Here is a 12,082-nt window from a genome sequence, read left to right on the forward strand (position 1 = left end):
AACGCAAGTAAGACGGAGGTTATGATCTTTGGCAAACAAACGGAACTCTGGGGAGATAGGTGGTGGCCAACGGATCTGGGCCCTACGCCAACCCCGGTCTCTGAGCTAAAAAACCTTGGGGTTTGGCTCGATCCAACTCTTGCCTTTGTCTGCCATACCAAACGTACGGCGGCCTGCTGTTTTGGCATCCTGCGTGGACTACGTCCCGTGCTTAAATTTTTTGATGCCACCACTAGGCAACTTGTGATCCAAGCTACGGTGATCTCTAGGCTGGATTACGCCAGTTCCCTTCTAGTGGGCCTGAATCAAGCGGAAATTATCCGCCTCCAGCGCATTCAGAATGCCGCAGCGAGAGCTGTGGTGGGATTGCCCAGATTTTGCTCCACTACCAACACCCTGCGTTCGCTGCATTGGCTTCCGATTGCACAAAGGATCCGGTTCAAGGCCCTCTGTGTTGCCTACAAAATCCTCAAGGGATCCCCGGCTATGATCCTCTCCAAGCTATTGTCCCGATATGTCCCGGTCCGGTCTTTAAGATCTTCAGACCTAGAACTCGCGGTCGTCCCCCGCTTTAAGCGTAGTAGGGCTGGCGGCCGCTCTTTTCGAGTCCGCGTTGCAGTGCTATGGAATGCCCTTCCCCCGGCGATTCGCGCTCTTAGGGACCTGCTCTCCTTTCGCCGAGCTGTTAAAACCTTTTTGTTCCCTTAGTACTCTGTTTTCCCACTCTGTGCAGTTTAGTTGTGTTGTGCTGCTACCTTGTCGGGCGCCAGGACGCTCCTTCGCTGGAGCATCTGTGCGCTTAATAAATAAGCATAACATAACATTAAAGATCGGACCAATCGTTTTGCGTTCGGATTTAATTTTCAAATCATTTGCCAACATTTTCCCTGCTTTATTCTGGCCTCCATGAAATTTAGATTTAATTTTAAGAAGGGTGTGACAAGCTTCATTGGTGATAATTTTGTTAAGGTCAGTTTTGGCTAGGATTAGCTCCTGAAGAGCCGAGGAGGACTTAGAGGAAAAATAAGAATGTTCAAGATTTTTGATCACTTTAAGCTGATCTTCATATTTTTGTCTATTTAACTTCTTTCTTTTGGAAACATAGGATATAGTAAATGCTCTAAAGGAGGCCTTAAAAGCATGTCAAGTGATGGGAATGGAAGTGTCCAGAGGATTATTAAAGGAAAAAAACTCATGGAAAAATGTCACACTCTTTCATAAAAACGACATCAGATAAAAGAAAAGAATTACATTTCCAACGACTGAATTTAGAAGAAATAAGAGAGAGATCCAGGGTAGTATACACAGGAGCATGATCAGAGATAAAAATAGAGCCAATGACAGACTTTTGAATGGAGGGCAAAAGAGACTTACTAACCATAAGATAATCAATTCTTGAGCGGGTGTGGTGAACATTAGAAAAAAAAGTATATTCAAGCAAATCTGGATTACACATTTTCCAAGAATCATATAAAGGACGGGAAGCAATGCCAGATTGAAAACTCTTATGGGATTTATCAGGTTGAAATTTACTAGAGGATAATCTATCTGAGAAAGGATCTAACCATTGATTAAAATCACCAGCAACAATAAAATCAGGGCAATCTATGGACGAAATTAGAACTTTTATATCTTTCCAAAACTTTGGATCAGGGCGGACAGGACCATATATATTTAGTAATACCAACGTCTTGTTCTGAATAACAACCTTAGCCATTGCACAACGTCCTTCAGCATCATTACTAGATGAAACAATTTGAACATTTAAAGCCTTATGAAACAGTATAGCAACCCCTCCTTTTTTTTGAATAGCAGGCGAAAACACAACCTGGCCCATCCATTGTCTTAAGCGATTCAACATCAGAACAATGCGTTTCCTGAAGAAAAACAACCTGTGAATGAAATTTAGATAAATGAGACAATACCTTTTGACGCTTGACAGGATGACGAGGACCTTGCACGTTCCACGAGACAAAATTACACATGGTGGTAAGAGGGGAGGATGGGTGACAGGTGGAGGAGACACATGGCAAGGAGATCACTACAAAAGGGGAGACAAAAAATGCATAAGTAATCGAAAAAGGTGGTTCCCAAAACGTTCACAATACCAAGACCAGAGAAAACCATGGATGCAGAAAATAACAATATGAAAAACAAAAGGAGAAGTACAGATCGCTCGGGATAAGCATAACATTGAAAATGGGAATAAAAGCGAAGAAACCAAAAAGAAAAAGAGAAAAAAAAGAAAGAAAGAAAGAGAAAAAATAGAGGAGGAGAGAAGGAGAAGAAGTAAACAGATCAAGGCACAAAGGCCTGAACGGACAAGGAGAAAGTAACCAAAACATCTGAGGCGAAGATGCGCCAGAGAGAGACCTCAGCCCATGAGCTACCAAAGAACAGGACATATATAAAAAGGAAACACACTAGGATGTGAGGACAAGACCTCAACGAGTAGATCAAGAATAAAGAAGAAGAAGCAAAAGAGGTCAGGAAGAGTAGAAGAACAACAGTGAACAAAGGGAGGAAAAGAAAACATTAATGAGCAGTGTCCATATTGGAAGGAGAGACACCCAGAAGGTAGTCGTGAAGTTTTCGCGGATCATCATAGGATCTGGTATGTCCATTATGCGTGATCTTGCAGAAACAGGGATGCAGGATTCCATATTGAATATTCAGTTGTCGCATTAAAGGTCGAAGATTCAAGAACTCTTTGCGTCGTGCGTTCGTAGCCGAGGAAAGGTCCTGTGAGATGAAAATGTTATGACCAGACCACTGGAGATGACGTTTGATCCTGGCGGCTTTCAGGACAGACATTAATTCTGTGAATTCGAGAAACAGCAGAATGATGCCACGTGGTTTGGAGGAGTTGGAATTAATACGTCCAAGACGATGGGCCCTCTGGATATTAAGATGGTGCGTAGTTGGTTGAAGATCCAAAAGTTCCTGAAGAAATTTATGAATAAAGGACACCATGTCAGGACCTTCCAAATTTTCCGGAACACCATAAACGCGTAGGTTGTTTCTACGGTTACCATTTTCCAAATCCTCGGTGTGGAGTTTGAGTTTGAGGATCTCTTGTTCCAACAATGGAATTTTAGTTGAGACATCTTGAAAATCGCTCACACGTTGTTCCAGATTCAAAACTTTGCCCTCCATAACAACCCAGCGCTCTTCAATTTGTGGAAGTTTTGCATTAGTAGCGGACATAAAAGGTTGGAGACCACGCACCACCTCAAGAAGGGAGTCCAAAACAGGATTAGAAGAAGATGCAATAGGAGAAGGCGGGTCATTCTTAGGCCTCTTAGGTTTGGTTCCAGTCTGTGACATTTTAGGAGAGGTGGAATTATTTGCCATAATGATGGACGCCTGTCAAATTGCCGTATTCAGGTAGGTACCAACAAAGAACAGCAGGATCCAATGAACTGGCCTAAAGATGCTTAGGCAGTAAGAGGGGCAGACAGAGCGTGGCTGAAAATGAAGTAACAAAAAGGAGCAGCCAAAAAATTACTGTGTAATAAGAACCACAGCGCAAAAAGAGAGCATCAATGGAAGCCAGTACAAGTATAAGATGGCAGTTCGCAAAGGCAAAGTCACTCTAAAGAGGCTGTCACCAAAGGAAGAAAGTAGAGGCACAGTGAAGACTAGACCTAGTAGCTCCTAAAATGGCGGCCGTGGTTTCTCCACCCATAAATAAAAAACATGTCCAATATAAAAGGAGAGAGCTGAGAGCGCTGGAAGACACAGGAGGCAAAGGACGTGAGCTCAAACAGAAAAAAATAAAAACAAAGAAGTTCCAATACGATGTCTCAAAAGCAGGTACATGAGAGACTTTCAAAAAGAAGTGTAGTACTGCACATATATGAATCCTAAAATGGCGGCCATATCTCTTCACAGAAAGCGTATGGACAGCAAAAACCAGAGGTAAAAGGCATTGGGCACCCAAAAAGGGTTAAACACTGCTTAAAACATTGACAGCCATGCCACAACGATACGTGAAAGTCACCAGCATTAGGCAGGAATAAGCGCAGCGTTAAAACAGGTGGAGGGAGACATTCGCGGCAAACAGGAAACAAAATGACGGCCGCCCGAGTTGAGGAGAAGTTCAGATTACCGGGTCAAATAACTGCCGGTCCGCCGCTAGAAAAGACCACATAATTGCTTCCTCGTAGTCAGGACACCTTCCGACGCCACTGCCGTCCAGAAAAGCCGTTCAAAAAACGGCAGGAAAGGACCTCACGGCATCCGCATTTTCGTCCACAGCGGAGCTCACGGGAAGTCCATCCTCTGCAGCTGGCGCGAAAGCCACGCCCCCACACATTTTTCTTTCTGATTAAATGATAATGCATTTTGACTTCTACAGGGTTCTGTTTTTCTGCCTACATTGGCATAAAGTTAACCCATGGGTTGCGGCGGCTCTTCCGCCGCAGCGCTAAGGGGCGGGGGGGCCGCGTGGCGCTCTGACGCATATAACGGAACCGCTCCGTCACGCCCCTCGGGCGGGCTGTGCTTTTGACGGAGCGGTTCCATCATGGCCCCGCCCGCTCAATAGAACGTGCCGCGCATGCGCGGCAAGCGGGCCATGACGGAACCGCTCCGTCACCAGCACAGCCCACCCGAGGGGAGTGACGGAGCGGTTCCGTCATAAGCGTGGGAGGGGTTAACCATTGCTGTGGCCTCATTAAAGTGACAGAGTCGGCAACTTCCCATAGGTGCCAACTCTGACTAATGCCTGCATGTTATAGTTGTAATGGCCCTGAAATGAAAAAGTTTCCTCACTAAATGGAAAGTTTCTGAATCTTTGAATCGGGTGCTTTTGAAAATATTTTAATGTTCTTTATTTTTCACAATCTAAGCTTTAATGAAAGTTGTGCTAGATGTTCTTGTTACAGGCTTTGTCTAAATGTTAATATTGGTGTGTATGGTGAACACGTCAGAATACAAAGATTACATTTGTGATGGCAAAACGTAGGTAATTTGCACTTCACGCATGTGAATACTCTTTCTTTGGTCCATCTCAAAAAGTTTTTGGGAAGCTACATCACCTTCCTGTCTGACCACTGGTAGATAAGGCAATTCTTTGTTAAATGTTTGCACTTGTTTCTAAATCAAATAACTGCAAAAATGGGTGACTAAATCTTTTAGACCACATTTAAAATGTTCTATTGCCTCTGTAAGTAAATGTCACTTTGTACCAGTTTTGAAGACATTTTGGACATAAAATGACCTCTAACATATACAAAAAAATTGGGGATGGCAGTTTAATAATTCCATATGTTTTAGGTAGTAATTTTGAAGGTAATTTTGTTTTTCAGCCAGCAGTAGCACTCTCCACAAGTCTGGGTTTGTCATCACCTCAGCCAGCAACACAGATAACTGTTTCATATCCAGCTCCACGATCAAATCAGCAACAAACTCCACCACAGAAGCAACGTGTTTTTACAGGGGTAGTCACCAAACTACATGACACATTTGGATTTGTGGATGAAGATGTATTTTTTCAGCTCAGGTAAGATATCTAAGATAGTGACTCCAAAAGTGTTCAAACTGCGCCCTATGTTGAAAGTGTATACTGGCTATTTTTTATGCCGGTCTTATTGTGAAATATTTACATGTCTAATGTGAACTACACTGCTCAATTGATATATTGAAATACATTGTTACATATTTCTTATATTACCTCAGAAAAAAAATATTTTTCTTTACAGCTTAGAAATGTTCTTCGAGTAGACAACACTCTTTTGGAGTTCTAGCATTTAAGTTTACAAAGTTAGCTTGACATGTTCTACCAACTAATCAAGCTAGAAAAGAAGAAATGTTATCTTACTGATTTTTAGGTTTAGGAAATATTGTCGAGAGAGTATAAAGTTGCAAATTAGCAGCCACCAGTGAGCTATAATTGAATATCTACTCCCTGAACCAGACTATCTGCATGGCCAAATGCTTACAAATGTGTTTGTGTTTCTCGCTGTGAATTAGTGCAGGTCTTTGAATGGGTTGCACCCAGTTATGTTTTTGAAATATTGGAGATTGATCTGAAGAGTGAGGAGTAAGGGAATGTTCATTTTTAGTGACCTAGGTCTTGGTCTCAGAGCATGTATTTCCCAGAATCCGATATACTCACTTTCAGAACACCAGGCATTAGTCAGGTAGGTAGGGAACATGTGGAAAAAAGTTGGGCAATGCTGGAAAACATTAGGCATTCATTTATTGCACATCCAATGTGAGTTTAAGTGGATTAGTGAGTACCAATGTCACTTGAAGACGAAGTATACAAATAGGAAAAAATACATTGTGGCTGTCACATTCTAACATAATTTGTCAGCTGTCTTACTTGGTTGTTGATATTTGATGAAATTGTAGTTTTAAGTTTAATAATTCCAAGAGTAACCGAGACTCTTACTTCAAATTGCACAAACCTCTGCCACATTTCCACTAACAATGTCACATTTTTACTGTGAATACATTTAAGCTGCTAAAAACTCCACCAAGAATATCTTCAATGTGGTAAGAGACCTGTCCTCTTTAGATCGTGTGGCGGCTACAGCAGTGGCGGCTGGTGACATTTGAAAGTAGTAGGGCGTAAAATTGTCATACTGCACCGCTGCGAGCGAGCCCGGCATACCCGTGCCACTTAGGGCAAACATAGCCTACTGGCAGTTTGTGCTGAACTGTTCCCCTGAGGAGCAGGTTCAAGACTGATATGCATATGACTAGGTCTAAACTAGGGTTCCATGGTGAGAAAAAGAACAATGGATTAAACCCAGCTGTCTTGACTGGGGGTGAGTGGTTGAAAAGTTTCAGTACTCCGTCCATCATCTTGTGTTTATTACAGAAATCGCAGCACTTGGTCTCTCTCTCGTCTTCCCTGACTCGTCTTCTCTCTTCCCCTATCTTTCTAACTCTTTTCTATCTTTCTGTCTTTTTCTTTCTTTATGCTCCTCTCCTGCTCTATCTTCATCTTCTATTCTTTCTCTTTTACACTTCTGTCTCTCCCCTCTCTTCCTTCTTCCTCTTTCGTTCTCTCTCTTTCTCCACCTCCCATTATTTACCTGTCTTGCTCTTGCTTACTCCCTCTGCTTCCTCACTCTAGTCTGCCTCTTTCTCCTTTCTTTGTGGTTTGTCTTTTCTTTTCCCTCTGTATCTCCCGTCACTCTTTCCATATATTTCTCTCTCTTCCAAGTGTTCACACTTTTTCTCCTCCCCTCTTCCACTACTTTTCTCTCTCTCCCTCCACACGCTCTATTCTCTCCCTTATGTTTCTTTCTCTTGTCGCTCTCTCACCCCTTCTACATACTCCTCCCACCCCATAATAAGTACTCAGTCAGCACCTTATCTTCTTGGACACAATACACAGCACCCTTACTCCATAAACTGAAGACCCAGCACTCTCTCAGTGCCTTAAACAACACATGCTTTTGAATTAACCCCTTCCATGCTGGGCCGATTCCGCCGCTGTGCGGTAAACAAAAGAACAGGGCGGGCCGTGACGAACCCCAGCCGTCATCAGCACACGAGCACCGTGGAGCGTGACGGCTGGGGTTCGTCATCAGCATGGAAGGGGTTAATGGTATTTATTATATCAAAAGTATGAAAGGCGGAGTTGGATAACAGCGTGTAAACTGAGACAGTTTCAACGTAGAAGATTCAAAGAGTATTACAAACGTAATGTACATTTGGTAAAGGAATTATGAGGATTCTAATATGAAAACACAATTACAATCTTCATGTGAGCGTTTACAAAGATCGCTTAGCATAATAAAGAAAGTGGACTAAATCATGACTAGATTTCTGTGCTCAAAGTAAATATGTAAATACGCGGCCTGTATGCCGACAGGTATACTGTCCACCAGCTGTAGACAGGACAATATTGGTTTTGGTATCAACACACCTAGTAGTAGCTGAAGGGGAGATTTGATAGCAGGCTCCGCCAGTGTTACCTGAGAATGCATAATAAAACGCACACTTTCTCATATTAACAAAGTAATACAAGGGTGGGACACTGCTGTGGGCTAACCGCACATATTATGTGCGCGTGTGAAGACAAGTGTCACCGCATGTCATACACATGGAGGCATGAACAAAGGCACACAACGCCCTTCTCATTCGTGTTTGTTACTCGAGCTACTTGCTTAACACAGGTATGGTGTGCAAAAAAATCCGAACTGCCTGCAGCTTGACAATATCCCTGTTGGTTAATGTACGGTTGCGTCACCAGACTGTACCGAGTACCTTCCGCAATCTTCACCTCTAAATGTTCCATGCTTCGCCATGAACAAAACCAGTAAACTTTCTCTAGGCCATAACAGAGATTAGGATACAATGATTCGCGACACAAATTCCGAAAAAACACAGTGGGAGCCACAGGTTGGTAACTTCTGGCCGCTATAATGCAGCAGTTCACACTTCAGCTGGACAGCTGTAGGCAACCACAGTTTGGGGCAGAAAGGAGACTAAGGCGCTCGAAGGTTAAGTGGTTTGTCCAGGATCACACACTTTGTGGAAAACGAGATAAGGGCTTGTCTTCTAATTCAGCAGTAGATTATGAAACCTGCTACAAAATTAAAGAGGTTCTTGGACCACAAAATACATTTGAAACCCACCTCGCAGCCACATGTTGCTTATACATCACAGGAGTACGTTTTCAGTCCTATTTTCCTTCACTGGTTATTTACTTTTTTGTCAACATCTATGCGTCCCTCAGACAATCCCCATAAAATACATTTTGGCCCATTTACTAAGGTTCCTGAGTGCTCATTGTTTTGACTGCGTGTTAACATTCATGAATCTCCCTTTCCTACCCTTGGTTATTCTTTAATTAATTAGGAGCGTTGACACTCGTGTACCTCCACCTTCTAATATTTAAATAAAAATACCCTACATTTCAATGCTTTTCCTGACTTAGTGCTGCTTTTTGTCCCAGAAACCTATCTAGTTCCCGGTGTTGACAATTATTGAAACCTCCTTTCCACAAACCGAAAAGGTCACACTGAACATGCAAAGCCCAGCACAGGTAGAAGAATGTTAATTATTTTTTTTTGCAGTTTAACATAACACGAACTCGACCCAAAAGCATTGGAGCGATTCACGTGAGCACACGTTTTATTACACAAGGGCACATTTATTCACCTTTTTAATGCACGTGGACTTCAAGTGATTTGCCCGGAAAAGAAAACATTTGTATCTCTTTTGCTCAATAAGGGCCTTTCAGGTCCAAAAGAGGAATGGCCTCAAAAGAGACAAAAGCCACGCACGCAAATCAAAAAACGTTAAGTCAAGAGCTACTGCTTAAAAATAATGACAAGTTTAAAGTTTATAAACACAATAACATGTAAAAATAAACGCAGTTTGTTCAGCCTACTGTGCGGCAAAACTGCACTAGGCAACCCAATAATTGCATAGCATTATCACAATTAACGTGTCCACGACTCCAAATACTGAATGCAATGCTGACTGAAAGAGCTACTTGACCTGTAAAATGTGCATCTTCCTTTATCAGTTAACAACGTAGACCCATGCTTTCAAACGTTGCTACGGTTATTTTTCGTGATTTGAAAGGGGATACACTTTGTCACCAGCCCCAGCGAAGCAGCAAGCAACAGAAATATAGGAGGAGCCCTCAGCTTCCTGTCTGTCCTACATTGTATGGATACTTGTCTGATGAGTGCATATGCGGCGAGTGTATATGAATGTGTGTCTGTGGTGTGTGTGTGTGTGGGTGTGTGTGGGTGTCTACTTTGAGTTCGATATCCATTTATTGCTAAAGACAGATGCTTTTCCAGAGGCCTAGCCAAGAATGAAAGATTAAAGCACAAAAGCTCGTCTATTGTTTCTTTCATTGAACATCAAAAGTAAATTTCGAGTTTCGATAACAATCAAAGTCTAAAGCTTACATCGCAGCGGCATCGCGGGGGGTTGATTCGCGCGGGGGGGATTCGCACGGGGGGGGGGGGAGTTAAAAAGAAAGAAAGAAAAAGAATACTTGAAAACTTACCTGACTGCCGGGTCGGTCCCCGCTGCTTCTGATGTGTGCTCCTTGGCCAGGGTCCCCGTTGGCCCCTTATGCAGTGAGTGGCTGTTGGCAAGTTCAACTTCTCTCAGCCAATCCAGACGCTGCTTCAGCAGCACCTGGATTGGTATGAGCAGGTACTGTCCCTGCCCATAGAAGACCGGGGGCTGCGGCCACTCGCCACTGGCAACCCTCGCCCTCGCTCGCTGTCTTAATGCAGGGCACTGCAGCGTGCATGTTCAGGCTAATCAGTAAAATGATCAGCCCAAACTCTTACATGCGCACTGGGCCTGCCCTGCTGCTTCTGTCAGTCATGCCCCAGACCCGCCCCCACGCCCACCCCCTTCAGCTGACTCTTGATTTACTCTGGCTGCTGGACGCCGCGTCGGTGCTGGGAAAGCGGAGAAGTAAAGTTAATCTTCCTCCTTGTTTAGTTAATGAGGAGGAAGAATGTGGCCATGCTGATTAGTGGGGCAATGCCCCAACGCCCCCAATGTACAAACCGCCACTGGGCTACAGTGCCTGCCCCTGCGGACTATTGCAATCAGGTTGCAGACTTTTTTATGAGCAAGATTGATAAAATCTATGCTGCCTTCCCTGAAAGTAGTAGGAACCACATCCCCGCTCCTGTAATAGAGGGGTTAGTTAGTAATATTTGTTTCACTCTCTGCTTACCTGGAGTAAGTGAGGTTCTTAAACTCATGGAGGCAGTTAAATCTGGATCGCCTCGTGACCCGATCCCCCCCCAAAATATGTGAGGCTAGGGAAAGAAGTAATTGCTCCAGTTCTTACCTCGCTTCTGAATACTTCTTTTAACTCTGGCGAGGTCCCTAGTAACTGGAAGCATGCCATTGTGGTGCCATTGTTAAAAAAACCTCCCTTGACCCTGCTCTCCCAGAAAATCTTAGACCCATATCTCTACTACCTTATGTGGCTAAAATTGCGGAGAAACACCTTAACTATCAATTGTCCCTATTCTTGGAAGAGAAACAAGTACTGCACGAAACTCAGTCTGGGTTTAGACCCAGACATAGTACAGACTCAGCTCTTCTTTTTGCCTCAGAGGCTTTTAAAACGGCTGCAGGCGAGGGTAGAAATACCGCACTCATTCTCCTTGACCTCAGTGCCGCGTTTGACACGGTCTCCCACGGCCTTCTCTTAGAACGGCTGCAGGAGGCCGGGATCGGCGGAGTGATATGGAGGTGGATTAAAAACTACCTGGAGAATAGATCTTTCCAGGTCCTCCAGCATCCTTTTGAATCCGGAGTCTGTCCATTGTCGCAGGGGGTGCCGCAGGGCTCGGCTCTCAGCCCTACCCTATTTAATATTTATATGCGCCCCTTGGCAGATATTGTGCTGAGACATGGGGTAAAATTGATATCATATGCTGATGATACACAGCTGATTGTCACCCTGGAGCAAGAGGAGGCAGGAATGGCTGCCAAGTTCAAGGCCTGTTTAGGGGAGCTTGCCAACTGGATGAAGCTCAGCTGCTTGCAGCTGAATGCGGGAAAGACAGAGGTGATGGTGGTCGGTAAGCAACCCTCCCTTTGGTCACACTTGTGGTGACCGGAGGAGATGGGCCCACCCCGACCCCTAAGGCTAAGGTTAAGAACCTAGGAGTGTGGTTTAATGACTGTTCATTCTCTGAACAGATATTAGCTGTAGCTGGCGCCTGTTTTGGTATTTTGAGGCTGTTGCGAACATTTTTGGATCTTCTCCCAGTAGAGTCTAGACGGACGATTATACAGGCCCTTGTTACGTCGCGTTTAGACTATTGCAACATTTTGTACCTGAGGGTGAACCAAAAACATTTGTACATCTTACAGAAGGTTCAGAATGCGGCAGCCCGCCTAATTCTAAACATTCCTAGGCGGGCATCAGTTGGAGAGGCTCTGAGGAAATTACATTGGCTCCCCATACAGGCCAGAGTTACTTTTAAGGACTTGTGTTTCACTTACAGGATCTTCAATAAGCAAGGTCCCAGCTTTTTGCACCCCCTTCTTACAGCCTAAAGACCTGAACGCTGCCTAAGGTCCCTGGGCATGGCAAAGTTGGTGGTGCCTAGGGTTCGGA

At 44.0% G+C, this 12,082-nt stretch overlaps 1 protein-coding gene across 6 annotated transcripts in view; it reads left to right on the plus strand.

Moving 5' to 3' along the window:
* The window catches only part of CCAR1 (cell division cycle and apoptosis regulator 1), a 1,607,854-nt gene that overhangs the window by 358,142 nt on the left and 1,237,630 nt on the right, over positions 1–12,082 (plus strand). For all 6 annotated transcript variants that reach the window (XM_078643192.1, XM_078643189.1, XM_078643190.1 and 3 more), the window contains one exon: positions 5,313–5,506. In XM_078643192.1, the coding sequence (XP_078499318.1) occupies positions 5,313–5,506 (194 nt within the window). The remainder of the gene's footprint in view (positions 1–5,312; positions 5,507–12,082) is intronic.

This window comes from Lissotriton helveticus, chromosome 5_1 (assembly GCF_964261635.1).
Source record: "Lissotriton helveticus chromosome 5_1, aLisHel1.1, whole genome shotgun sequence".
NCBI classification, from domain to species: domain Eukaryota; kingdom Metazoa; phylum Chordata; class Amphibia; order Caudata; family Salamandridae; genus Lissotriton; species Lissotriton helveticus.